Here is a 27,140-nt window from a genome sequence, read left to right on the forward strand (position 1 = left end):
GATTTTACCTTGATTCACAGTCTCTGAAACAGGACACGAAACAGATGGACAGATCCTGGCTGGTTCACATGGGAACTGCTTCATGCCCTGGGACGTGTCAAGCGACATTCAAGGTCCTCTGCTGGTGATGGGTCAGCTCCCAAGCACAGCCAGGCTCTCCCCACGATCCCTCAGCCACCACCTGAGCCATGTCTCCTAGGGACAGGGCAGCTCCCAAATCTGAGGATGAAGCATGTGACATAGGGGAAAAAGCATAATCAGTGACTTCAGTGGGAATGAGGTATCTGCATGGTTGTTTATGAATATTTCACCTACCTATAGCTGCAGGAGCTTAAATATCTTTCTCAGTCTGTCTGTGCCATCCCATCCCTTCCCATCCTATCCTCTCTCTCTCCTCCTACCCAACTCTACCCTACCCTGACCTATTCCATGGGACTCAGGTGGACACACACTAGGCTGCTCAGGACACGCTGCAAACAATCTCTGAGCTCTTCCTTCCCAGGGATGGGATTCGTCTTACCTGAGTATCAGGATTTAGTCTAAGTGACTCATCTGAGCTTTCCCTTCATGGCCAACTGAGAGACAAAAGCTTTTCTTGATGCTTCCTAATTCCTATTTTCGACACTCATCTTGGGAAGGGCAGAAGCATTTTGGGGAGTTATCCACCTGGCTATTTTGTCACATGGGGATCCTACACTGTCAGCTTAGTTTGACTGCCTAATATCTAGAAACCTCCTTCTCCACCACCAGGAACAACTAGAGCATGACACCAAAGAAACGGTATCATTTTCTCTCCATCATCCAGCTATGGGCTGGAGACAGAGTGATCAGAAATGAAAATGCTGGTTTAGTTTTCCGTCATAGTGCACGACAAGAGCTCTTCAGGACTGTGATCCTGCACAGTTCAAGTCAATAGGAGCAAAGGGCCAAGGACTGATCACGATCTGTAGGTTTTGAGAGCAGCAAAAATTATACTGCAGGGAAAACAAAGTCAACAACCACAACCTCTACAGGAAACAACATGGAAGCTTCTTCCAGTCACTGACAAGAAGCTTGAAATAAATTTTCTAGTTTTGCAGTATCTGAGAGATTCAAATGGTCTTGGTATCTCCCCTGCTTTGGTTTTGACAAGGACAAAATCCTGGACCATGGCCAAGAGCTGCAGGCACTGAAGATTGCTGTTAGGGATTTAGGTTTGAGAATTTTGTAATGAAAATCCTCCTTGTGAAATATTGTCCCAGAATCTCCTATGAAACTGCAAATAAATCACACAGAATGTCTCCTAAAGTGTCCTGGCCTCTCCTAAGAGCATAGATCATACCCTCCCCCACAGAATACCTCTGTATGGATCAGAGACCTGGTTCAGTTAATCATCAGACAAGGTCCACGCACTCACGCAGAGCTCTTTGCTCGACAGCGGCCTGAATCAGCCCCCTTCATAGCATCCCAGGTACAGAAATCACTTGTTTGATTGGCTCGTGTTTAAAAAAACCCTAGCCTTTTCTTCCCTGTTATCTGCACCTGGTAAAGGCATTCCTGATAACAAAATAATTTATAGTGAAATAATTTATTTTTTTTAAAAAAATCCCTATTCTACCTTTTATCTAACTCTCTCAATTATCTGGTCTATATTCCACTGAGAAGAAGTAATTACTGTATGCACTAAAATTCATCCATCCATCCATCCATCCATCCATCCATCCACCCATCCATCCTGTCTAAAGTACTTATGCTCATATTTCTCGGTAGGAAGAAATTCTTTCCTGTGAGGGTGGTGAGACACTGGCCCAGGTTGCCCAGAGAAGCTGTGGCTGCCCCATCCCTGGAGGTGTTCAAGGCCAGGTTGGATGGGGCTTTGAGCAACCTGGTCTGGTGGGAGGTGTCCCTGCCCATGGCAGGGGGTTGGAACTAGATGATCTTTAAGGTCTCTTCCAACTCAAATCATTCTATGATTCTATGATATTTAGGTGCCAATTTCCACTTATCACAGAAATCCTCCCACCTATTCCTTGGGAGCTCAGCTCTGTGTCTGTAGGTGTTGTATAGGAGCAGGTTGTACAGGGCTGGAGGGTGTTCCAGTTCCCAGCTCGGACTGTATCCCAGCCCATATCTGTGAGCTCTCCTTTAAATGAAATGAGGTGGATAGTGTCCGTCTTTGGAGAGCACAAGTCTAGTTTAAAATGAAATGCATCCAGTAGGTGTGAGAGAAATTGTTAAAAATAGGATGGGGACGACAGAGATAATAAAGCAGGAAAATGCATTCAAACTGCTCCACACAAAAGGTGGCAGTTTTTGGCTTAAATAGTGTATTTGTATATAATCTTCCAGATAAATATGTAGATAAAGAGTTGTTAGAAGTCGTCAGGATGATTTGGGGCACCCAGCAGGCTGTCCCAGCCATGAACTGCCTGGTACAGAAGCGGTACCAGCTCTGGGTTCAGAGCGGTCCTTGGTGTGATGTTATGAGACCTCTGCTGTCATCTAGTGACAAAAAGGAAGAAGTAGCCGAAAAAAAGGAAAATCTTGGGATTAAAGAAATTTCAGCATACATTATGATGGGGGAAGCACAAAACAGTGTATTTTGAACAGCTGGAGCTCACTAGCAGCAGGTGAGGTCTCACCTGTACATGCAGAGCCATTCCAGATGGTCTATAATATATCAGCTAACATACATCTCTCCTAACCATGGAGGCTTCACCATCCTAGATTGCCATCCTGTGAGCACACACCTAGGCTATTTTAGATGTTTCCTTCAGGATGGGACACCTTGCTCCCTAGAGGAACCTATTTGTCTCCATCAGCTATGAAAGGAACGTGAACAACAGCTCAGCTGTAGACACCTGCATGGCAGCACTCTAGAGTTAGGTGAGATGGCTGCTGTCCCTTATGACTACTAGGAGGTGACACTTGCATGGAGAACAGGTCAGAATGTCTCCAGAAACCTTGCTATCCCTATCCTCACCTTTGCTGATTTTGCTGAGGAAAACTCAAGCTCGCCACAGAGCAGCAGACCACAAAGTGGCTTCTTCCTTCATATGGCACGAGGAGCTCCTCCAGCCTTTTGCAGACATGTCCTGTATGGGGACACGTCCCCTGTGGGGACACACTGGAGGCAGCAAAGAGCATCACTGGCAGCTGGGAGAGGTAGAAGGCAGCAGAAACTATCTGGAGTGAAATGAGGCATGAGAAATACAAGAGCTGATGGTGCGTGCACAGAAAGAGACATCAGAAGGTCAGAGTTCAAATCCCATGTGTGACCTTGACCTCTTGCGTGATTTAGGACAAGTTGTTTCACCAGTGAAGCCCAGTAGCACAACAGGATACTGGTTTCCCCTGGGAAATCTCCAAAGGCATTAAAGTTCGGAGGCTTAAAACACCACGGTGATGCTGGCCACAATAGTCTGCAGATACTCCAATTTCAAAGAAAATTTGGGTTTTACCAACAAAAAGTTGGTTTCCTCTCCCTACATTTTAAATACTATGGGTGCACAGTGGTTAGAAAGGCTTAGATTTCTTCTTGCCAGCAGGGATGAAGCAACTGAATCTGAATTTTGCCTTTGTTTGCCTTTCCCCCACAGTATTCTTCAGCCATCCTGCAAAAGTGGGTATGAAACACTACCACCGCTGTCCCGCTCTGCTGGTAACGGGCCCTCGGTTCCTTCTGTATCTCTATGAATCACTTCATTAGGTTCACAGACCTGCCAAAGGATATTTCAGAGATTTCCTTTTAAGTCTTGAAAATAAAATATTAAGCACGATCAATCATTTCCTGTGACAGCTTCTTTGTCCATGTCCAACTATTTCCATTCATTAGAAACCATCTATTTAAAGGCCACAGTGCGTGGGAGAGGGGTAGGTATTAAAAAAAAAAAAAGCTATCTTTTGATCCTAACACTGAAGCATGGTCTAATTTTCTTTGTTTTCCTGCTAGAGTCACTTATCTGAGGTGCAGCCATGCCTTGAATAAGGCAGGAGCATTACAGATGCTCAACAACGTCCCAGCATCTAGGGCACCCTGCTAAGGGCAAAGACTCAGATTTCACAGCGCGTAATTTTTGCTCACACGATTGGCAAGCAAAGCTCGACAACAAGCCCCAAAATGATTAATAAACACCTTTATGCACCTGCCGAGGTCTGAAAGGACGAGTTCATGGCAGGAGCTTAAACTTCAGGGGGTTTGAAGAACTTGAAGCTCCTCAAGACTGGCCAATGCTGGGAACCATGTTGGGCACCAGCAGTGATAGAGGTTCCTGCATCCAAACAAATTCCTTCTGCTACCCCGAAAGTAGCAGAAAGTCAGCTGCCATCTCTATATTTTCAGGCCAAGCGGGATATTTCTGAGCAGGATTAAGGGCTTTTATGTTGTCCTGCCGCTAAAGGCAAGTTTAGAGAGAGGGCAGGGCCAAGTTCTCAGCTTGCCCTGTTTTTTATGCTCCTCCACAGCAAGGAGGAGCAACATCTCTTCACCAAGAAGGGGTTTTCTTAGTTTTCTTAGAGCTAAAGGGATGCTGTGAGAGTCATCAATGCACTCCACATCGCCTCGGAAGGGGCCGCAGGACCCCCTGCGTGGGGGTCAATGTCTGCATGGAGAAGTGGAAAGACGTAGTCGACGCAGTAAACAAAGGCAACACTTCAGAGCAGCACATGGTAGAGGCAGCTCACCTCGGGTAAATACGCCACGGATGAATAATAAAAAGCTCCCCTGGTTGCCTGAAGCGGAGGCTGTCATGGAAACCCCGGCAGCGAGCAGCGTCGTTTAGGGGAATCGCTTAGGAGTGACAGAAAAGAGGGCATCGTTTCCTGGGTGGTGGCAGGATTCAGAGATTAAACACACCAAGCAAGACTGAAGTTTGGGCTCGGGAACTCTTCAGCAGGTTGCCCATTCAGCCTGGGACATATCAGAGACTTTCTGTGCCTTCCCTGCAAACTGGGGTGGATTTTCCCCTGTTAGCCCTGTTGAAAGGGTATAAGCCCTTTGGGACAATAAATATCCATATTAAATACCCATTAATACTTAGGCTACCTTGGGGGAGATGCTTTGTAACCAGAAAAGGTGGTTGTTGTGGGTATCTACCATGAGGTTTGGATGCAGAGCCTGAAGGAAGAGTGGTGGAAGGACTCTGTATACACCACTCTCCCTATGAAACATGGTCCAGAAGGTCATGGCCGGTGCTGCACCCTCTCCAGACCATCATCCCTCAGCGCTGAAGGCTCGGGGCAGCTCCATCCTGCTTGTGTGATCCAAATCAACACGAATCCCAAATTTCCAAACCTGGTTTTATACCCCCTCCTCACTGAAAGATCACAAACCAGGATGCTCGTTTGGGCCCACCAGCTCACCAGCGTGCAAGCACCCTCCTCCTGGCATTCAGTGTCAGCCTTTATGTCTTAATTGGCATCCCCCAAACCACTCCAGCGTGAGGGCAGACAACCCGATAAACATAAGAAACTGCCCTCCCTTCGGTGCCTTTTCCACCGCGCTTCCCCCTTCCAGGCAGCCTGAGCTGTTTTATCACTTTCTCAAAAGGAAAGCGCTGCCGAGTCCCCAAACCTCACAGCAGCAGGGCGCTGGAGATAAGGCAGGGAAAATATTTCACTCGCAAGGAAACTGTGCTCGTCTCGCACTAACGTCCCCATCCTCTGGAATCCAAGGCAATAATTACAGCAATTTGTAGATAATTATTTGTTAATTAAAAACAGGCTTGCTGGGTACAGTTACCAATTTCCTCCGCTGGCTGCATAGGGCTGCGCGAGGAGACACTGGGGGATTGCCGGTTTCGTGAAATCCTTTGCTTGTTCAGTTCAGAAAAAAAGCCCCCGGCGGGTCGTCTCCCCCCTCTCCCCACATCCTGGCAGGTCTGATTCATTCTCCTAAGACATCCCAGAGACATCCGTGCCTGGCTTTCCCTTGGAGATTTCCAATGAAGGTGACTGCCTCATCCCCTCCCGGCCCCAGCAGCCTGTTTCCCCAGCTAATTTAATGACCCCATGCTCAGGCAGATTCATTTCCAACTATACTTGAATTAGTAGCTTCTAAAGAAGGAGTCATGACCCCAAGTTGAGGTCATGAGCCTGTGAGAAGCTCACCTCCATCCCATGTTTATGTTAGCAGTAATAAATGAACAGTGTGTAGATGGAGTTACAGATGGGAGCAAACCGAAGCCGCTGGCTTAAATAGTGCTGTTGGGGGCAATTATTCTGCCCTAGGCTGGGCAGTCTGTGGTTCTTGGTAGCTTCTCAGGGATAGTTTCCATGAGAGCTGTGAGAAGAAGTAATGACAAGCTTTCAGATGTCCCCCACTAAATATCACACCACGAGGAGTGTGTCTTGGGACGATGCCCTTTATGATGTGCCAGGACTTGGGATCTTGTGAGTCCTCTGTTTCTCCTGTGGAGCACACCTTCTCCTGGGCCCAGCATGATCCACCAACTCACCAACCTGCTCCAGGATCTCTCACAGCTCCAGAGCCAGGAGGAATTATTTAGCCCTGGTAGCAGGAAAGTCACATTGCTCCTGATCTCCTGCTTGATTGAGCTGCCTCTGGGTGGCCACTTCAGATGTCCCTTCTTCTGTGGCACTGAGGAAACAGCTCATGGAGTTGGCCGTGTGGGTTGTACACCAAAAGAGTACCAGTAACACCAGTATAAACCCTCACAGAAGAGCAAGCCCATGGGGAAGTGTGGTAGGAAGAGAAACTGAGCAGCCTCCTACTCCTGGTCGTAGCATAGCTGCTTGGAGCCACAGAGACAAGGATGGGACCACAGAATAATATGGCCATTTGTCATCATGTGCCCAGAAGCAGTTTGTTCCCATCCCCCTTAGCAGTGGCGTCAATGAGAACAAACCAATGATAATGGGGAGGGGAAACAAATTAGACTGTCAATATCCTCTTCATGGAAATAATCTCACAGGTTGTTAGTCACACAGGGCTGGCTTCGCCCCTCTAATTTTCTCCTGTACGTGGGCTTTCATGTTCCTCTCATCACCTTAGCGGCTGAGAGCCTGCACCATGTGCAGAGGAATCACAATTAAGCAACGTGGCTGGATGTCATGATATATGGGACTACGTCTCTGCTTCAGCAGAACGGAAAGCTAGCAAGGAGCCGAGATTAAACACCGGGTTAATTAGTACATTTAATTAGCTCTCAGTTATTAAATCCTTTCAGACCCTTAGATAAATCGCTCAAAGTACAAAACATTCCTTAGAAATGCTATTATTTATACCCCTCTTCTCTCTCCAGGTGTGTGCAGGGCTGGGAAGCTCTTAGCTTTCCTCCTGCAGCTTCCTGCAGGAGCAGAGTCCATCCTCTCCTCAACGGCCCAGCATCAGGCCCTGAGATTACCCTTGAATTTACAAGCCTGAAAATTTTCCAATTCACTGTTCTTTTGAGAGGGGGAGAGGCAGTACCCTGCTAACATGGGCAACAGCAGGAGGAAAGGGAATAGTGTTGGAAAAAAAAGCAGGGAGCAACAGTTCCTCTTAACTCTGAGAGACAGAAACAGACTCACAGAGGTTTGATGTGGGCTTAGTAACCCAGCAGTACGTCCCTTTCCGTGTCGCCTCCCTCTGTGTCTGCAGCAGATAGGCATGGTGGTCCTGCAGGAAAAAAGAGCAGAAATAGGTGGAGGAACTTCTCATGCAGGCATTGGAGCACTGGCAGTCACCGTGCCATCCAGACTGAGGTAAAGGACAAGCTCCTCCAGGATCCTGTTAGTAGAGTCTCCAGTGTTCACTCCCCTAATGATTTTCCTGTGGTTTCCATATTCATCCTAAGAGTCTGTGGATGCATCTCTGCTCCGAAGTCCTGGAGCAGCTACCAGCCTGCATCTCCAAGTGCATGGTGGTCCCATGCTAACTCACCACACAGAGCTGCTAAGATCCATGGGGTCAGCTGAGCATCAGAGAGCCCATGGCAGCCCTGCCAGAGGCTGTTCTGGTAGATGATTTATTTATGGCAGGGAAATCCAGTTTCTGAGATGACCTTGGAGACCGACTCAAAGTGTTTATCACTTGGATAATGCAGGGCCCTGAACAACACAGATGCAACGAGCCCAGGCTCTGGGCAGGCTGGAAAACTGACTCCTATAGAGCCAAATCTGTACGTCGTTCCCATCATAGTTCACTGGGAAACGGATGTTTGTGTCTAAGGAAGGAGGTTTCAGCATTTATAGCACTGAGCCTTTTCTTCCCTAGTTATGATGGTGGGCAGGGAATTCAGGTCCTCCTGATGCTGGTGACCTAAACCCATAGGCTGAGAATTTCTGGGATCAAAGGGCTACATCAGACATGTTTTTTTTAAGGGATTTTGCTTAGGAAAATATAACAGTATAGGATTAAGCTGAGGGATATTCCTTGTTGCACCATGAAAGATACCACACAACAATGACCTAGCCAGTACTTGTCTGTGATTCTAATAATCTTAAATTATTAGAAAGCAGAAAGCAAAGGCTACGATAAGATGCTGTTACTCAGCAAACCAACATTTTGAGAACAAGGATGCAGCTTTCTGGAAGATAATGTTCTTTTTTCCCCTGCACAGTTTCAAAAGAAAGGTATTTAATCCTTCTATAAATAAGTATGAATGCATTTGCTTCTAGAGTCTACAAAATATGTCTGCAACAAAGCAATGTGGAGACATTTGGGAATGAAGTAGCTAATTTGATACTCATAAGAAACCATAACCATAGCCTAGGACTGCATCTCAGAGGACTGGACTGACCTTTCAGCAGCTGGTGATAGTTCTAAAATGGCTTCTCATCACTGAAAGCCCAATCTAACATCAGTTAAAATAAATTAAAAGCTATCACTGGCTTCTGCGGATATTGGATTAGACCATATAAAACCCACTTGAATGCTGGGAACCCAAGGAAATTATCATGGTAAATCTAAATTCTAGTGAAGCCTTACAGGCTTTAAAACATCTCTCTGCAGCCCCATTAAGAATGGGTTTCTACTTAGCTCATGAATAATTCACCTTTCTTTTCCTTCTGATAGATGACGAGTACCACCACGATGAAATACCACCACGCCCAGCACAAAACTTAGCATTCCAGTCACCTTCTTGCTCACAGATCCAGAGCACGTTTCTGTTGGAAGAGAAGTCCAGAGAAGTCCTCTCCAGAGGCCCAGGCTAGACGTTGCTTTCCCCCAAAATGTCTTTCCTAGTTTCCTGCTGTCCACAAAGATGTAGGAGCGACTCTCCTCAAGGCTTTGTGATCTCCCCATTTCCAGTCACTCTCCCTGGGCCATGGTGATGGGCACGGGCAGGCTGACATGCTCCACCTGCTTAGATATGCCCTTGCTTTGGTATGACTTCCAAAGTGACCAGGATCTGATCACTGATACAGTGAGAAGACTTCAAAACTGTGGGGAGACTGGCAGATTGAAGAACTGCATACTATCCACAGGTTAACAAGGATTTATCTGCCTTACTCTTCTTCCTTTTGGGAGGCCATGCTCATGCCCTGAGAGCATGGTCCTTTATCTGCCCAGAAGACACTATGTCGAGCTTCAAGTAGAAGGCACAAGCTGATCTTCTGGCAACATAGTCAGAAGGATGCTGGACTCTTGGGGGATGCTCAGGGCTCCAGTTTAGAGGTCTGTGAACAGTGGACTCTGCTGCTAATAAAAGCCCTCACTGAAAGAGCCTTCCAAATCAGAAAGAGATGCCACTGCTGGGAAAAACACCTTCAAGGCTCTCAGCAGGAGAGACGGAAAAGATTTCCACATGCCCAGTCCTGAGGGAAGAGACTTTCTGTAGCAGCATTTCCAATTCGGAACTGGACATGTGGACATACCAGGTTTGTCTCATTAGACACCAGACAGACGCGAGTCACAGTGACATGGGTTAGTGGTGGTATTGTCAGCGTTAGGTTGATGGTTAGACTGAAAGGTCCCTTCCAGCCTAGAAAATTCTAAGATTCTCTCTTGGAAGAGGCAAAATTTGATTTCTTGCTTCATACCACTTCATCCCATTCCTTGCCTTTCTTCGGAGTCCCACTCCCTGGCCAGATCTGGAGGATCTGAGGTTAAAAGCCTCAGAATCAGAAGGGAACAAGGACAGATTCACTTCAAAAGCAGAACTGCATGAAGCTTTTCCTTCTCCACCCGCTAGAAAGGACAAAGGGAAGGAACAGAAAGATGTAGAAGGCATGGGTGAGGAGGGTCCATGCAGAGACAGTCTGGAGTTAAAGGCCCAGGCTGAAATATCCACAGAGGAGGCATTTCAGAGCACTTCTCCTGCCAGGTGAAGGCTGGGCATTGCTATATGGATGGTGCCAAGGAGGTTGGGGCCCTGCAAGCATAAGGCTGATTCTCTGCTCACCCAAAAACTGACACTGCCTGTTTGGAAGCCCTTCCCCACCACAGCTCCATGCTTTCTCCGCAGCCCCTACGCCCAGCTGGGAGTACAAGAGAATCATTATTTTTCACCATCCTTTCAACCTCCCTCCTTGCAAACAACCTGACAACTGGCTTCCTGCCTCCCAGCCCAGACGTTCATTACTAATCTGATCCACAAACAGCACCAGTGCCCTCTGGAGAGCTTTTAGAAGAGCTCTGCTCTGCAGGGAAAGAAACCAAATACACATTCAAACACTGTTCTGTCCTTTGCAGACACCCAAACTGCCTCCAAAACACCCAGAGAGGGAACAGAGTTATGAGATAGCTCCAACACTGTGTGGACCCATATAGACCTACTGAAACAACCTGAGATCTGGGGTCATCACTGGGGCTACGGTTCATGGTACTGACGTTGCCAAACTGCTGGCCAGTGAGGACAGCATCCAGCAGTGAAAAGAGGATGATCAGCTTTGTTGGGAACAAACTGATGTTTGTTGGAGAGCTCTGGGAACACAGTAACGCCTATCTGTCCCCCTGCCACCTTAAAAAAAACTTGCCGGAGACTACACCTGTCAGCACGTGAGCGTTATCTGCAGTCCAGGAGCCTGGAATGGCTCACAGCAACGTAAGTAAGTCCTGGCAGCATCATCCCCAGGTGAAGATCTCATCAAAAGGGAGTATGGAGCAGATCAGGGTGTATGAAGCAGCAGGTGATGTAGAGCTGAGCTCCAACGACAGAAAAGCCATCTGAGAGACTGTCGACTTTGCACTCTGCTAGTGCTCCATCCTCATTTTCTTTTGGGGACTGATGGACCAAATTCCTGTCCTGTCTAGCGATGCCATTTGGTCTTTAGAAAGAAGGATGGGAAAAGTTCAAGTCCAATCCCAGAAATTTGAGGCCAGACTTTCCTGTGTTACCCCCTTCCCTCCAAAGATCCACAGGTGGCCCCGGAGCAGGCGGGTCTGAGGGGAAGGATCTTACCCCTTTCCTGGCATACTTAGGCACTGTCATTGGTGTTACTCCCTAATTATTCCCTAAATTAATTGTTTATCTGGCCTGGAGAGGGTTTTATGAGTCAAATACCCCTGGAAAAAAATATTCTGGGCAGTATAGGCCAAACAAGAGAGGCAAAACCTATAGCTGAGAGCAACAATAAATGCACCGTGACCGGGCAGAGAAAACACATAACGTGCACTGAAGAGTCATTACGCACTCATTTAATTCTCACATTAAGCCAGGAGTTCCCCGAACGATAGAGCCCTGATTTCCTACCAATTTACATCCTGTATCTCTGCCTGACACTGCGGCAGTACCAGCTTCTTCCTGCGCTGCGATTCTCTAAGAAACCACACCACAACGCTGTACCAACAGCCAGCAAAGCTCAATGCTGGCCCTTACAGGAGGGGATGGTGATTGGCATTAAAAAGAAACTAATTCTGCTCACTCCGGAGCACAAAGTCCCTGTGTTTCCATCCAGCACTGAGGCAGTAACCTCTGTGTGTCCAGGCAGTCTGCCCGATTCCGTGCAGCAGCACGGAGGACATATGTTGGACAAGTTTCCTCGTTGGCTGAGGATGCACTTCCAGCCCGGTTCTCACCTACCCTTCCTGCACCCTTCCCTGAGGTCTCCTGTCCTTCCTCTGAATGTCTTTCTCATCCACCTGGTTACGTCCCTGCCCCTGCTCTGCAGCTCTAATTCCTCGGGACGGCCTCTCAAGGCAGCTCAGAGCTCAGGTCTAGACTGAGAGCCACGGGTGGGGACACTGGCTTACTGGGAGCAAAGGCAGAGGTGAAGGAAGGCCCTGGCAAGCAGCATGGGGACTTTGAGGACAAGAAGCTTTTCATGCACAGATAAAAAGCACCACAGGGGAAAGTCGAAACCAAAGCTTTGCTCTTCTCTTTCCCATGCGTCCAGCTTGTTTCTTTGAAACGAGGTCTCTGGTCAGCAATTCTTTTCTTTCCTGAGACTTTGCAGTGAGGCAGGGATTTGTCTCCCTATAAACAGCATCACTGCCAAAGCTGCCTCCCAGCACCTCCTGGCCCTGGGGCCATCACACTGCTGCTGTCTCTCGTTTCACCCACCAACTACAAAGATCAATGCACAGGAATGGGACAACCCCTGACCACAAGCACAGCAGACGTGTTCAGCCGCTGTCTTTCCCCAGCATGACCGAGCAGAATCACAGAATCACAGAATCTTAGTGGTTGGAAGGGACCTTTGAGATCATCAAGTCCAACCACATTAAAAAAAAACAAACAAACAAAAAAAAAAAAACCCACAACACGCAAAACCAAACAAACAAGCAAACAAAACAAACAAAAAAAAAACAACAACAAGAAAAAAACACACACACAGAAAAAAAAAAAAAAAAGCACCCACCAACTAAACCCCACACCCACAACCTCACACACAACACCCCACCACAAACCAACAATCCCAGGCACTAGAACATGCCCTGAAGAGCCATGTCTACACGTTTCTTAAATACCTCCAGGGATGGTGACTCCACCACCTCCCTGGGCAGGCTGTTCCAGTGCTTGACCACCCTCTCAGTAAAGTAATTCTTCCTAATATCTAATCTAAACCTCCCCTGCCGCAGCTTCATACCATTTCCTCTGGTCCTGTCGTTATTCCCTTGGGAGAAGAGGCTAACCCCCGCCTCTCTACAGTTTCCTTTCAGGTAGTTGTAGAGGGCAATGAGGTCTCCCCTCAGCCTCCTCTTCTCCAAACTAAACATGCCCAGTTCCCTCAGCCTCTCCTCATGAGACTTGTTCTCCAGACCCCTCAGCAGCTTGGTGGCTCTCCTCTGGACACGCTCCAGCAGCTCAATGTCCTTCCTGTAGTGAGGAGCCCAAAACTGAACACAGTACTCGAGGTGAGGCCTCACCAGTGCCGAGTACAGAGGCACGATGACTTCCCTGCTCCTGCTGGCCACGCTATTCTTGCTACAAGCCAGGATGACATGAAAGGGAAATGCAGGCGAAGGGCAGAACAGAGCGGCAAATTCCAGGCAGCCCAGGTAAGCAGGAGTGATTTTACCCCATTTTTATAGAATCATAAAATGATTTTGGTTGGAAGGGACCTTTAAGGATCATCTAGTTCCACCCCCCCCGCCCCGCCATGGGCAGGGACAGTTTCTACTAGGATCAGGTTGCTCAAAGCCCCATCCAACCTGACCCTGAACACTTCCAGGGATGGGGCATCCACTTCTCTGGGAAATCTGTTCCAGTGTCTCATCACCCTCATAATAAAACAATTTCTTCCTTATGTCCAATCTAAATCTACCCTCTTACAGTTTAAAGCCATTGCCCCTTGTCCTGTCATGACAGGCCTTAGGAAAAAGTCTCCATTTTTCTTATAAGCCCCCTTTAAGTATTGAAAGGCTGCAATAAGGTCTCCTCAGAGCCTTCTCTTCTCCAGGCTGAACGCTTCAACTCTCTCAGCCTGTCCTCACAGCAGAGGGGCTCCAGCCCTCTGATCATCTCCATGGCCTCCTCTGGCCCCGCTCCAACAGGTCCATGTGTCTCCTGTGCTGAGGCCCCAGAGCTGGAGGCAGCACTGGGGGGGGTCTCCCCAGAGAGGAGCAGAGGGGCAGAATCCCCTCCCTTGCCCTGCTGGCCACGCTGCTGGGGATGCAGCCCCTGATACAGTTGGCTTTCCGGGCTAGAAGTGCACATTGCTGGATTGTGTCCAATTTTTTTCCCACCAGTATCCCCAACTACTTCTCTGCAGGGCTGGAGACACTCGCCCTCTTGACAACTGCTTTTTACACACCACTCAGAGGAGCTGGAAGAAGCAGAGGGTCTGCTTGCAGAGCAGAACAGAGTCCTGTGTCCCTGATTAGGAAAAGCATGGGCCAACATGGGGCTTACCCCTCCAGAGATGGCCCCAGGAGGACAGAAGAGTGGCGGATGGTCCCCAAAATCCACAGCACGCAGTCCACAGACTGTGCTAATACTAAGGAGGGTGGCCTCTCCCTTCAGCCCGCTCCCACAAGCGCTCTCAGGGCCAGCTGGGGAGCAGGGCTGCAGCCTGGCCTGGCCGAGAGCCCAGCCGCCATTGCTTTCTTCTTCCCCAGAGGCTTTGGCCTGGACGGTCCCCAGCCCATCTCGTGCGATGGAGGTGGTGGGAGCCCAACTGGGGCCCCTAGGGCAGAGGAGGCAGTAACAGCGCTGCCGCGGTCCCAGAAAGCAGCAGCATCTCTTAACCCCGGCCAGGGGGATCTCTTCTCCCCCGTCATCGGTACCCTTGTCCCCCTGACCCACCCACCATGGACTACATTTCCCAGTAGCCCTTGCGCTCCAGAGGGCGGAAAGGGCGGTTCCCTCTCGTTCTGATTGGCTCGTTGGCGTAGTCTCCCTCGCGGCCATTGGATGAGGCCGTCACGTGATGCGGCGGCGGGCGCGTCGCCTCACGGGAGCGGCGTGGGAGCGGGCGGGATGATGCCGGGCCGCCGGAGGGAGTAGGCCCGCTAGGTCCTTCGCCATGCTGGGGGCTCGGGGAGGGTGGCAGGCCCTTCGCCGCTGCTCCTCCTTGCCTCGGGCCGTGCGGCTGCGGGTCCGCGAAGCGCTGGGGGCTCGGCAGCCGGTTGACGAGGTTAAAGTGCAGGTGTGTGGCCGGGAGGTCGGGGTGTGCCCGGTAATGACCCGGCCCAGCGCCCAAGCCGAAGGGAGAGGAGCTGGAGCAGCATGGGCCGCGCCGGGTCCGCTGCCTGTGCCTCAGGGAGAAAAGCTGAAACCTCTGCAGCGGAATTTACTAAACTTACAGGTGTCTTTTACAGTCTGCAGAGGCAGCCCTCGCTGTATTTTATCAGTTTGCCGTTGTGAGGTCAGATATGAAGCTTTGAAGTTGCTCAGACCACATGCAGGGAAAGACGGTTGCTGTGGTGGGTTATACTGAAACACGCACTGTCCAGTTTTGGTTTTATCATCTGTTTTGGTTTGGGAGGCTGAACCAGAGTGGACCTCTGCACTGTTTTTAAAGATTTGCTTCAGGTCTCGTTCCACGTCTAGGTTTATAGCAGTGTCAGGTAAAGCCAGCATAACACTTTCATTGATGTTCGTGTCCAGCTCCTGTTATGAAACAAGGTAGACTGGGATAAATGGACTGTTTTGCAATGCAGCTCTTCCCTGTTTCTCAGCACAGGGTTGTGTGGCCCCCTGTTTTTTGGTGTTTCTGACTGACAGGTGCGTAGTCCCTGTTTTAGTGCAAGGTCCTTGGCTAGAACTCTGCAGTTGTCAGTATTTCTGGATGACTCTCTAAAAGACTGGGGTACTTGGTAACAGTTTTAAACTAAACTGAAAGAGGAAAGATTTGTAAGGAAGAATTTCTTTGCTATGAGGGTGGTGAGGCACTGGCACAGGTTGCCCAGGGAAGCTGTGAATGCCCCATTTCTGGAGGTATTCAAGGCCAGGTTGGATGGGGCTTTGAGCAACCTGATCTAGTTGAAGATGTCCTTGTCCATGGCAGGGGGTCGGACTAGGTGACGTTTAAAGGCCCCTTCCAACCCAATCCATCCTATGATTGTACTGACCCAAAACAATTTGTAGCGCGCTGGTATTCCTGCACACATGTAGCTGAACCCTAATAGGGTAGGAGGAAGCTCATCCAGCACAGGTGTTTTTCAGCTGTAGTTTTATGAATAATACGAGCTGGAATAAACTGATGATAAAATTGGCAATCCTGCCTTTTTTTCACCCCAGGTCCTTGCTGCTTTGTTGCTCTGCCCCTGTGCTGGCAAAAATGGTTTTTGTATTAAACTGGGTTGGGGAACTGATCTGGCTTAAAACCAACCTTGTTACGGGAATGTGCTGTCTGGTCTGAGTTGGGGTCATCACTACACGTTGCTTCTGGTATGGTGTAAAGTGGTCAAAACATTCCTGCTACAGCTGCTGCTGCTCCAATACAAGCCTGTGGGTATGGGCTTATTTCCTGTTGCGGGATGCAAGACTCATCTTCTTATTTGACAGATCCCAGAACAGTGTGGTGAGGTGGAAAAAAAAGCTCTTGAGAATGTTTCTTTGTTCCAGAATTTTGTGTGTTTTGGTAAAGAGAGCTTTAGGAGGAAAGAAACTAAGAAGAACATCTGCCATTATACATTAAACATCATGCATCAAGTATAATGTGTATGATGTGTTCTGGGGATTTACTGGAATACAGAGGGTAGGCACAACAGCGTCAAGCTTGTTGTATGAAAAACCTTTTAAACAGCTGTTTCTGTGTCCAGAGGAGAGCCACCAAGCTGGTGAGGGGTCTAGAGAACAAGTCTCATGAGGAGAGGCTGAGGGAACTGGGCATGTTCAGTTTGGAGAAGAAGAGGCAGAGGGGAGACCTCATTGCCCTCTACAACTACCTGAAAGGAAGCTGTAGAGAGGTGGGTGTTGGCCTCTTCTCCCAAGGGAATAATGACAGGACCAGAGGAAATGGTCTGAAGTTGGGGCAGGGGAGGTTTAGATTAGATATTAGGAAGAATTCCTTTACTGAGAGGGTGGTCAAGCACTGGAACAGCCTGCCCAGGGAGGTGGTGGAGTCACCATCCCTGGAGGTGTTTAAGGAACGTGTAGACATGGCACTTCAGGGCATGCTCTAGTGCCCGAGATTGTTGGTTTGTGTCTGTTTGTGGGTTTTTTTGGTGGTTTTTGTTTTGTTTTGGTTTTTTTTTGTGGTTGGACTCAATGATCTCAAAGGTCCCTTCCAACCGTGAAGATTCTGTCATTCTGTGATAAGAATATGACAGTGCCCAAATGACCAGACTTCAGTTTTAGACTCTTGTTTTTTGCGTTAGTTCTTGCCTCGGGTGGAAAACCCTGCAGAGGTCGTTTAGGGAAGCGCTTGTCTGAAATTGTGAGGCTGGAGCAAAAGGTGAAGTTTTGTTAATCAATAGGTTTATGACTTTAAAATCCTCCATAGTTCTTGTATGCAGTTGTTCTCCCCCCCGTTATACAAGCCTGTCTAGCGCCTTGTCTCTGAGTAGTCATGTTGTAGTTTTAAGAATGCTTTACTTCTGGTACAGTTTAATTCTTGCTGTTTGTTCAGCCTGGGCGATAGAAGAATTTGGATTCACATTGGTCTGTCTGGTATAAAATCCCTACAGCACTTGCACAGTTTGAAGTCATTGGAGCTACTTGGGCACTTACAGTTAAGCAAAAGACAAAACTGACCTGAAAAGAGGCAGTTTAGTTGTTTAATCAGCACTGTTTTTGGTTGTTCTCTACAGAATTGTTATAAGATGAGCTTGAAGTTCCCCAGCCGATAGTTTTGCTTTTAAGGGCAGCTTTGTCTCAGCTCTTGTGAGCTGGGAAGCAACTAAAGGAGTTGCATCTTGGATGCTATTACTTTTGCTTGGTGCCTTGGTATTGACTTAACTTTTAATTTCTTTTTAAGGGAAATGTTATTTCTTATTGAAAAGCTCAAGACGTTACCCTGACATGTACGTGGTCAGTTCTACTGTTTTGCTGTTACAAAGAGCTGCTGTGTGACTGGCTTAATTCTTCTAGTCAAACCAGACAAGAACCCTTCTAGATGTTTTTTTTTCCTTAATATTTCTTTTTCTGTTGGGGCAGTGTAGCAGTCTTGATTTTGAGGTGTAAGGAGAAACACCCAAAATTTTCAAGGCCTTAGTTTTGATTTTTGTGTTGCGTGAATATGTAGTTTTTCACCTGAGTCTGTTGGCTGCGGCATCATTGTTTTAGCAGTCCAATGACTTAGGGCTTGTAAATAACCAGTGAACAAATTTCAGCAACAAAAGTTGGTACTAAAAATCATCAAACCAGTCTTTGGTGTGTTATCATAAAGAACTGTGCATTACTGGCCTCTCTTGTTGCAGTAAGAAGTGTTTTGAAGGGACATCACTAATAATACATACTTTGCTAAAATGCTTTTAATCTTCAGAGCACTTTGCTGCTTTTCGTCTTCTCAGCTCCCCAGAGGCTCAGGTAGATTTTAGTTATCCCTGCTGTACTCAGGAGAGGAGTTGATGTCTCTGCCTAAGGATTTATTCCTCTTTGCTTTGAAGTCAATAGAAAAACTGACACAACTTTTTTTAAATTATTTTTTACTTTTTTTACCCCTAAAGAAATATTTCCTTTGATTTCAATAAGAAGTTGAAATAGACCTGAAGTAGCACGTCCAGCTCAGCTGGAAGAAGAGCCATGACTACACAGACTCTATGCCAAGAAGTAACAAATTTATTTTTCTTCTAGGGCTGGGTCCGCTCTGTCCGATCCCAGAAGGAAGTTTTGTTCCTGCACATAAATGATGGGAGTTCTCTGGAAAGCCTCCAGGTGGTTGCCGATCCCAGTCTGGAAAATAGGTTGGTCAATTTGAAATACCTGGAGAAACATCTGTGTTGATCAGTGGTTGGAGGGGTCTGGTTAGGCCTCCTTCCCTGTCCCAGTGACTCACTAGAACCTCCAGCAGCTGGCACCTGACTATAGGAAAGGCACTGCTGCAGTCTAGAGGTCACTGGATGAGATTTTTAGGATGGAGAGTGTCTGTCTAGTCTGTCTCCACTTAACTGAGACCTGGTGGTTCAGCTGCTTGTACTCTGAGATTAATTTGGACCACGTTTTCTTAACAGCTGTAGCAGCTTGGGCATTCTGGGCTACTGTTGGACTTGCTTGGAAGTCACACAACGTAGCCAGGGATGACTGTCCCCCAGGTTTTTGGAGGGCGCTGTTGCTATTCCCATAACAACTTGAGGGCTGGCTTGTTAGGCACACCCCCTAGACAGGTGTGCCTGTTCTATTATAATAGGGTAATAAAACAATGCACTTATTTTACAGCTTCATCTTGTTTGTTACTCTTAATTGTTCTTTGGGCTAGGGTTGGGAGTTTCAGGATGATCCAGGAAACTTCTGCGCATAACTTGATTTATTTAATTTTTTTTTTTTCTATACGCCTGGTTTGTCCCTACCAATAGCCCCTTCTAATAAAAGCCTTTCCCCCTCACTTGTACAACACTCCTTACGGAATCACAGAATTGTCAGAGTTGGAAGGGACCTCTAGAGATCATCTAGTCCAACTCCCCTGCTAAAGCAGGATTACCCAGAGCACATTACTCAGGACTGCATCAAGGCAGGTCTTTAGAGCCTCCAGAGAAGGGGACTCCACGACCTCCCTGGGTAGCCTGTTCCAGGGCTCTGTCACCCTCACCGGAAGGAAGTTCTTCCTCATATTTGAATGGAACTTCCTATGTTCCAGCTTGTGCCCATTGCCCCTCGTCCTGTTGCTGGGAACCACTGACTTACCTTGTCCTAAATTCTTCTACAGCTTTGTGAATCTATTCACATTCCCCACCGATGCATTTAATAATTTTTCATTTCATCAGTTAAGCCCTATGGCTACAGTATCTCTTGTGATCTCAAGTGGTCCAGGTAAATTAACAGGAACCTCTTCTGAATGTCTTTGTATCAGTGCCTAGTAAAGCTGTTGTTTTTTCTTGGTTTCTTAGAGACCTCACTTTTGGAAGTGCAGTGGAAGTGCAAGGAAAACTGGTCAAAAGTCCTCATAAGAGGCAAAACATGGAGCTGAAAGCCGAAAGCATCCGTGTGGTGGGACCTTGTGATACTTGGGTATGTCACTGCAGCGGGAGTGCAACTGGTAGGACCACTGTGGGAATTAATTTCAAAAGGTCCAAGTATCCAGCAAAGCATGCTTCCAACTGTATTTTCTCTGAGTGCTCCTGCAGGCTTTGATTTGTTTGCAGTGTCTATAGGGTATGTCAAAGGAGAAACATGGGATCACCATGAAAGCTTTCTTTGGGGGCAGAGCTGTTTCTGCGTGGAAGCTGGCACACGTGCTGCCAGCTAAGAGTGCGCATTTGTCCCACCATGAAGCCATCACCTGTGCCAGGTGGTTTAGCTGGTAATTCTGGCTGAGAAAAGAATTGGAGAAGCAGTGGGACTGGTGAAAAACACTAAAAATTGGTGGAATAACCATATCTGCCCCAGGCACGTTTGGAAGCAACTTGCTGTTGCAACAGTGAGATGAACAGTGGCTTTCAAGGGGGCTCAACATCCAAAAGGTGGAGCATTTCAGAGCACTGCTACCTTCTCTTGTGTTCATGGATCTTGCTGTGCTGTAAGCATTATAAAATCCACAAAATAACTAGAATAGATACACAAAAACATCTAGTTCTTCTGTCTCTGTAATGATGATTGAGTTTTGGTAGGAAGGGATGGTATTCCATGCATAGCAATAAAACTGTATTGACTCCAAGTTCTCATCCTCTTATTTTTCTTGCCTTGTTGTTTTCAGTCATTCCCCCTAAAAATGAAGGAGAGGCACCCGCTGGAGTATGTCCGACAGTTCCCTCACCTGAGGTGCAGAAACAACACGCTCGGCTCCCTCTTGAGAATCCGCAGTGAAGCCACTGCAGCCATCCACTCATTCTTCCAGGTAGACTCTTCTGTACCGAGCCTTATGTGTAAAGCATTCCCCCAGTTTGGCTTCACAGGAGCATGTTGGGAGGGAGGGAGGGAGAGTGATGTCTTAATGGATTTTGGACGTGGTGGTTTTCTTTATAGGCCTTGGCCAGGCTGTTGTTTATCATAGAATCATAGAATGGTTTGGGTTGGAAGGGACCTTGAAGATCATCCAGTTCTAACCCCAATGCCACGGGCAGGGACACCTCCCACTAGACCAGGTTGCTCAAAGCCCTATGCAGCCTGGTCTTGAACCCCTCCAGGGATGGGGCATCCACAGCTTCTCTGGGCAACCTGTTACAGTGTCTCACCGCCCTCACAGTAAAGAATGTCTTCCTGAGATCTAATCTAAATCTCCCCTCTTTCAGTTTAAAACCATTACCCCTCATCCTATTACTATGCTCTCTCACAAAAAGTCCCTCCCCATCTCTCCTGTAGCCCCTTTTAGAGACTGGAAGGGGCTCTAAAGTCTCCCCGGAGCCTTCTCTTCTCCACGCTGAACAACCACAACTCTCTCAGCCTGTCTTCGTGGCCTCTGCTGGACCCTCTCTATCAGGTCCATGTCGTTCCTGTGCTGAGGACTCCAGAGCTGGACGCTGTACTCCAGGTGGGGTCTCAGGAGCACAGAGTAGAGAGGTAGAATCCCCTCCCTGGCCCTGCTGGCCACACTTCTTTTGATGCAGCCCAGGATACAGTGTGTGGTATCTGTGGTCTTGTTAGTGTCTTTCCACCCGTTTTCTGTTAGTTATTTTATCCCTTTAACTAAGTTAACTGGGAGGGGTGGCTGGCACTCCAGAGGGCTGTGCCACCATCCAGCGTGACCTGGACAAGCTGGAGAGCTGAGCAGAGAAGAACCTAATGAGGTTCAACAAAGGCAAGTGTAGGGTCCTGCACCTGGGGAGGAAGAATGCCAGACACCAGTATAGGTTAGGGGTGGACCTGCTGGGAAGCACTTCTGAGGAGAAGGATCTGGGGGTCCTGGTAAATAGTAAACTATCGATGAGCCAGCAATGTGCCCTTGTTGCCAAGAGGGCCAATGGGATCCTGGGCTGCATAGGGAAGAGCGTGGCCAGTAGGTCGAGGGAGGTCATTCTCCCCCTCTACTCTGCACTGGTGAGGCCACAACTGGAATAGTGTGTCCAGTTCTGGGCTCCCCAGTTCAAGAGAGACAGGGAACTGCTGGAGAGAGTCCAGTGTAGGGCAACAAAGATGATTAAGGGATTAGAGCATCTCCCTTATGAGGAAAGGCTGAGAGAGCTGGGGCTCTTTAGCCTGGAGAAGAGAAGGCTGAGGGGAGACCTTATCAGTGCTTATAAGTATCTAAAGGGTGGGTTGAAGGAGGATGGAGCTGGACTCTTTTCAGTGGTTCCCAGTGATAGGACAAGCGGCAACGGGCACAAGCTGGAACATAGGAAGCTCTATTCAAATATGAGGAAGAACTTCCTTCCGGTGAGGGTGCCAGAGCCCTGGAACAGGCTGCCCAGGGAGGTCGTGGAGTCCCCTTCTCTGGAGATCTTCAAGACCCGCCTTGATGCAGTCCTGAGTAATGTGCTCTGGGCAATCCTGCTTTAGCAGGGGAGTTGGACTAGATGATCTCTAGAGGTCCCTTCCAACTCTGACAATTCTGTGATTCCGTGAAGTTGCAATATTGCTGCGTGTGTGGTCTGTGGAACACAACATAATACAGAGTTGTTTAACCCATCCTCAGCAGTGACCTTACGGTCTTTGGACAGAAGCCTCCTCCCACATGGAAAAATTTGCGATGCAGGAAGGCTTCTGATTGACTCAGAGCTTCAGTAAATTAACTCTGATTCCAGATGCCACATAGACACCATGGGTTTCCATGTAAAGAAATGTAGCAAGTCCTCTAGCAAACCCGAGTCCTTTCTTTTCAAACTGTTCATTGAAATAAACATGGTTTAGTTTAGCTAAACTGGCTTTAGTTTGAGTAGAATCATATTCGGAGCGTTCTGATTATAAAATTCTTATGTAGTAATTAACGTGGCCCAAAGAACAGGTCAGAATTGTTGAGACTGACTTTCTGGTCCCAAGTATACTGCTATTTGTCACCTGCAGTGGCAAAGAAACATTGCTTGCTCTAAGAGTTATCTGAATGGAATGACGTGGTATTTAGAAGATTATTGTTTTCTAAGAACTTAATAGAAATCCGGTGTCAGGTAAAGCTGCTGGTGGTGTCAGTATTGTGCCAGCTCCTGAGACAGAACCCGACTCTGTCAGGAATCTGGCTTTGCTGGTGTCGTGCCACTAGATGGCATTGACTACAAAAATTTGTGATTTCAAACGTGCCCAAGGAAGCCGAGGTACAGAACAGCATCTTATTCTGACAGAGGCTTTACTTCTCCAAATTAACTCCAGCTCAGACTCTGACATATCTTCCTGTTTAAAAAACTCAAGAGCTGAGCAATATTAAAAAATATGAAGTAACATTAATTTAGCATCAGCAGCTACACTAAAGTTATTTTCAAAGGGATAAGGAAGATTTGGTCCCAGACCTGATATTTGCAAATGCTTGTGTCACAACTCTACTGGCACCAGGAATGTCTGTGGTTTGCTCCATTTCTGATGGAAGGAAAGCAGTCTTTTTTAATTGCCACCTATCTCATCCCAAGAATGTTGCAATTTCCAGCTTGACAAAGTCAGAACATCCGATAACGAGAAAGTATAATCAGAGTGTTTGCACTGTGCAGAGCTGTAAAGAGCTTAATGCTGAAAGAAAATAAACGGGTTTTTGGAATACACATTCAAAGTTACGTAGACTCCCTGTAACTTAAAAAACTTTCTTTTTTATCCCCTTCATTTCCAACAGTGAATGACTAATGCCAAATGCCTTTGGTTTGGATGTTGAAGGCTAAAATGTCATCTTTATGTCTTCTCCTGAGTGTTGTGGTCCTTGTGGGATAGGAACATTGTTCCTAGGCACAGTGAAATGGTTGCAATGTGAATGGCAGCCTCCACTTTGTACGTTAACTAACTTCCAGGTTTGTCAGAGCCAATAATATGACTTGAAGTATTTTAGGAGCTTTTATAAGGGGAACTGAATAAGCTGAATCTCGGTGAGGAACTCCTGCGGGCACTCGGCAAGCCAAGGTCTTTGCACCTGTAGCCAAGGTAGCCTAGAGCTGACTGCGGGGACTTTGCTCCCTCTAGATCGTGTTATGGTATTTCCACAAAATGCATTGTGTGTCCGTATGAACTCTTTGGTGCAAATTAATTTTAGTTTCATTCCCAGGATGGGCAGTAAATACTGCTCAGGTCGTCTTAGCCTTTTAACTAGCTACTGGTAAGGACCAAGGCCTGTCATGAACAGTTGATTTATATTATTGTGGTAAAAGCTGTGAAACTAAACTTTTAGAAACATTTGCTTTTTATCTTTTTTTTTTTTAATTAGTCTTTTGTGTAAATAGACAATGGGTTATGCTGCATCATTGCCTGTATCGTGGTAATACTGACACACCCTGATTTTAAAGGGATTCCCTTTGTACTAGATATTACAGTGATGCAAGAGAAAACAAATCCTTCGTTCACAGCTGAAATCAGGTAGTTCCAGGTTCTTGTTTGCCTTGACATGCTCTGTGCTCCGCTCCATAGTGAGACTAGGTTAGGAAGCTGATGGTTAGTAGAGTTCTGTTCCCAGTTCTACCTCTAACGAGCTGTGTGTCATTGTCTGAGGTCTGCTTGATGTACCCATCCACTGAAAATTGGGTTGCAGCTGGTTTAAAAGCCTATGGCTGCACTGCAGAGAAACACAGAGAATAGGGGCTCTTTCTTCATACAGCCTCCTGGTTTCCAAGGCCTCTGCTGGATGTATGAACAAGTAATTGTGTGGGTACCTAGAAGGTGACCAAGCCAGTGTCACCTTAAAATCAGTTTGACTTTGATATCTGAGAAGATGTGAGGAGGGATGGACATTTTCATGGTGTCTGGGTGGTTTTAAGGTGTCTCTCACATGCGGTGTGTGATTTGTCATGTAACACACTCTCTTATGCAGAAAGGCTGAGGTACTTGGGTCTTTTTAGTCTGGAGAAGAGAAGACTGAGGGGGGATCTGATCAACACCTATAAATACTTAAAGGGTGGGTGTCAAGAGGATGGGGCCAGTCTTTTTTCAGTGGGGCCCAGTGACAGGACAAGAGGAAATGGGCACAAACTTGTACATAAGAAGTTCCATCTACACATGAGGAGGAACTTCTTTCCTTTGAGGGTGGCAGAGCCCTGGAACAGGCTGCCCAGAGAGGTGGTGGAGTCTCCTTCTCTGGAAACATTCAAAACCCGTCTGGGCATGTTCCTGTGCAACCTGCTCTGGGTGGACCTACTCTGGCCTGGGGGTTGGACTAGATGATCTCCAGAGGTCCTTTCCAATCCCATATCATTCTGTGATTCTGTGATCATTTCTTTCAGTGGAGAACACTAAGAGAGTGTCCTCTGGCCAACCACCAGCTTCCAAAAAGCTGGAAGAAACTGAAGTGTTGAGGCTGTAGGGGTGAATTTGATTGAAAATGCCCAAAAATGGAGGAGGTGAGAAGAAAGGGCAATGGTGTGGAGATGGGCAGTTGCAAAGACGCATAGTAATGGCATGAATCTCATTTCCTTATGAAACGTGGAGGAAAAAGCACAGGTAGTAAACATTGATTTGTAAATCATGCTAGTATTTAATTAGTCCTCTGTCTTTGTCCATTTAAGGCAGATGTTGCCTAAAAGAGTACATATGCTGTACTGGTTGGGAGCTAATAGCTGAGTTATAATGTGTGCTGGTTGATATCATCCTCAAAGTTGACGTTTGATATCTTTAGCCCATTAACTTCTAGTGTTCTGTCTGTTGCAGGATAATGGCTACGTGCATATTCATACCCCCATAATAACATCAAATGATTGTGAAGGTGCCGGAGAACTCTTTCATATTGAGGTAAGTTGAGTTGAGTGAAGTTTGTTTGGATTTTTGCTTGCAGAGCAATTCTGGAGTCATTGAAGGTTAGAGGAAATGCTTGTCTTCACAAAACCTTTCCTTTATGTACTTCTGTGATTATGTTTTTTAATATAGCAGTCCTTTGCTTCAACTAGTAACTTAAATAGATGCATTGCTTTTTTTATTTTATTGCTGGTTTGTGCATTAGTGAGCACCATTTGTACTGATGAGGTTTTTTCTATCCCTGGTATGGTGGAAAAGTTTACAAAGAACCACAGAGGGAGGTGGAACATCTTAATAAACAGAAAGATGTGATCATAAGAGCCTAAGAGCTGGGATGGGACATTCAGGACAGCCTGTAACACGCAAATATTTCTTATCTTTGAAATGAAGAATATAATTCACCATGAGATAGTTTCTTAAAAGAAAGTCAGCAATACCTAAAACTCCTTTTAACCTGTGTATATATTCCTCCCTACAAGCTACTCCTGCTGTATGTCAGAATTCTCCCCCAATATTGCCAAGTCTCCCCATCCATCCACCAAATTACTGCCACAATCCATCGTTACATAAAGTACTTCACAACTTGGGTCAGAACCCCCTATGAAACTTATGTACAGCTATAACGACTAAAATATTCCTAACCCCCACATCCATGAATCATAAGAAATTCCATCTGCCTTTTATACGTCTATATTTGAAATTCACTCTTCTGTCTCAAACAATTACATCCACTGCCACTTATGCTTACTGGCTCCAGCCTTGCTGGTGAATCATCTCTAAGCAAAAGAAAAACTGTTGAGGTGGCAGTTGCGGGATCACGTACGTCTTACACTCTCTGCACAGCCTCCTGACAAAAAGCCTCACTGTACTGGTTCTTCAGCATCTCGAGGTCTAACCTGTGCTACCAGTGATTCCCTTCCAGACCCAGTACATGCGTCTCAGCCTTTTTGCTTGCTGGGACAATAGAGTTGATTAGCTAAACTAAATGATTCCTGTTTAATTGACATCCCTTAATGCTACCAAAGGTTCGTTCCAGGCTGTTGCATGCAAATTAAGATGTGAAAACAAGTGACACTTAATGATGAGAACATTATACAGTTTGCAGCTGTACAGTGTATTACGTCTTTGGTACAAATTGTATCCACTTGAAAGCTGTAAAGGATGCAGGACTACAGCGTAGGTGGCTGGTAGTAACAGAAACACGGATGCAAATGTTGATTGAGGTGCTAAATCGTGAAGCTGAGACTTGTGTAAACTGGATCTTAACTAAATGCATAGTTCAAGGCAGCTTTCTTGCTCTCTCCAGAGTGATTGCATACGTGTAAGTAATACCTGTCTTGGAGAAATGCAGTGACAGCTTTCAGTGAAAGGTGTGGTGTAAGTGCTGAGTCAGATCCCACAAAGAAAGGGCTTCAGAAATCCACTTTCTGGTGGGAAGTGGGAAGT

The 27,140-nt window shown here is 46.9% G+C and overlaps 1 protein-coding gene across 3 annotated transcripts in view; it reads left to right on the plus strand.

Moving 5' to 3' along the window:
• The first annotated feature begins 14,744 nt into the window (after nt 1-14,744).
• Nucleotides 14,745-27,140, plus strand: part of NARS2 (asparaginyl-tRNA synthetase 2, mitochondrial) — a 64,324-nt gene continuing 51,928 nt past the window's right edge. For 2 of the 3 annotated variants that reach the window (XM_074146479.1, XM_074146488.1), the window contains exons 1-5: nt 14,830-14,952; nt 18,546-18,655; nt 19,796-19,916; nt 20,602-20,742; nt 25,611-25,691. In XM_074146479.1, coding sequence (XP_074002580.1) covers nt 14,830-14,952; nt 18,546-18,655; nt 19,796-19,916; nt 20,602-20,742; nt 25,611-25,691 — 576 coding nt within the window. Of the gene's footprint in view, nt 14,953-18,545; nt 18,656-19,795; nt 19,917-20,601; nt 20,743-25,610; nt 25,692-27,140 lie in introns of all 3 variants that reach the window. The other variant, XM_074146496.1, reaches the window with a different exon arrangement.

The sequence above is a fragment of the Numenius arquata genome, chromosome 1 (assembly GCF_964106895.1).
Source record: "Numenius arquata chromosome 1, bNumArq3.hap1.1, whole genome shotgun sequence".
Taxonomy (NCBI): domain Eukaryota; kingdom Metazoa; phylum Chordata; class Aves; order Charadriiformes; family Scolopacidae; genus Numenius; species Numenius arquata.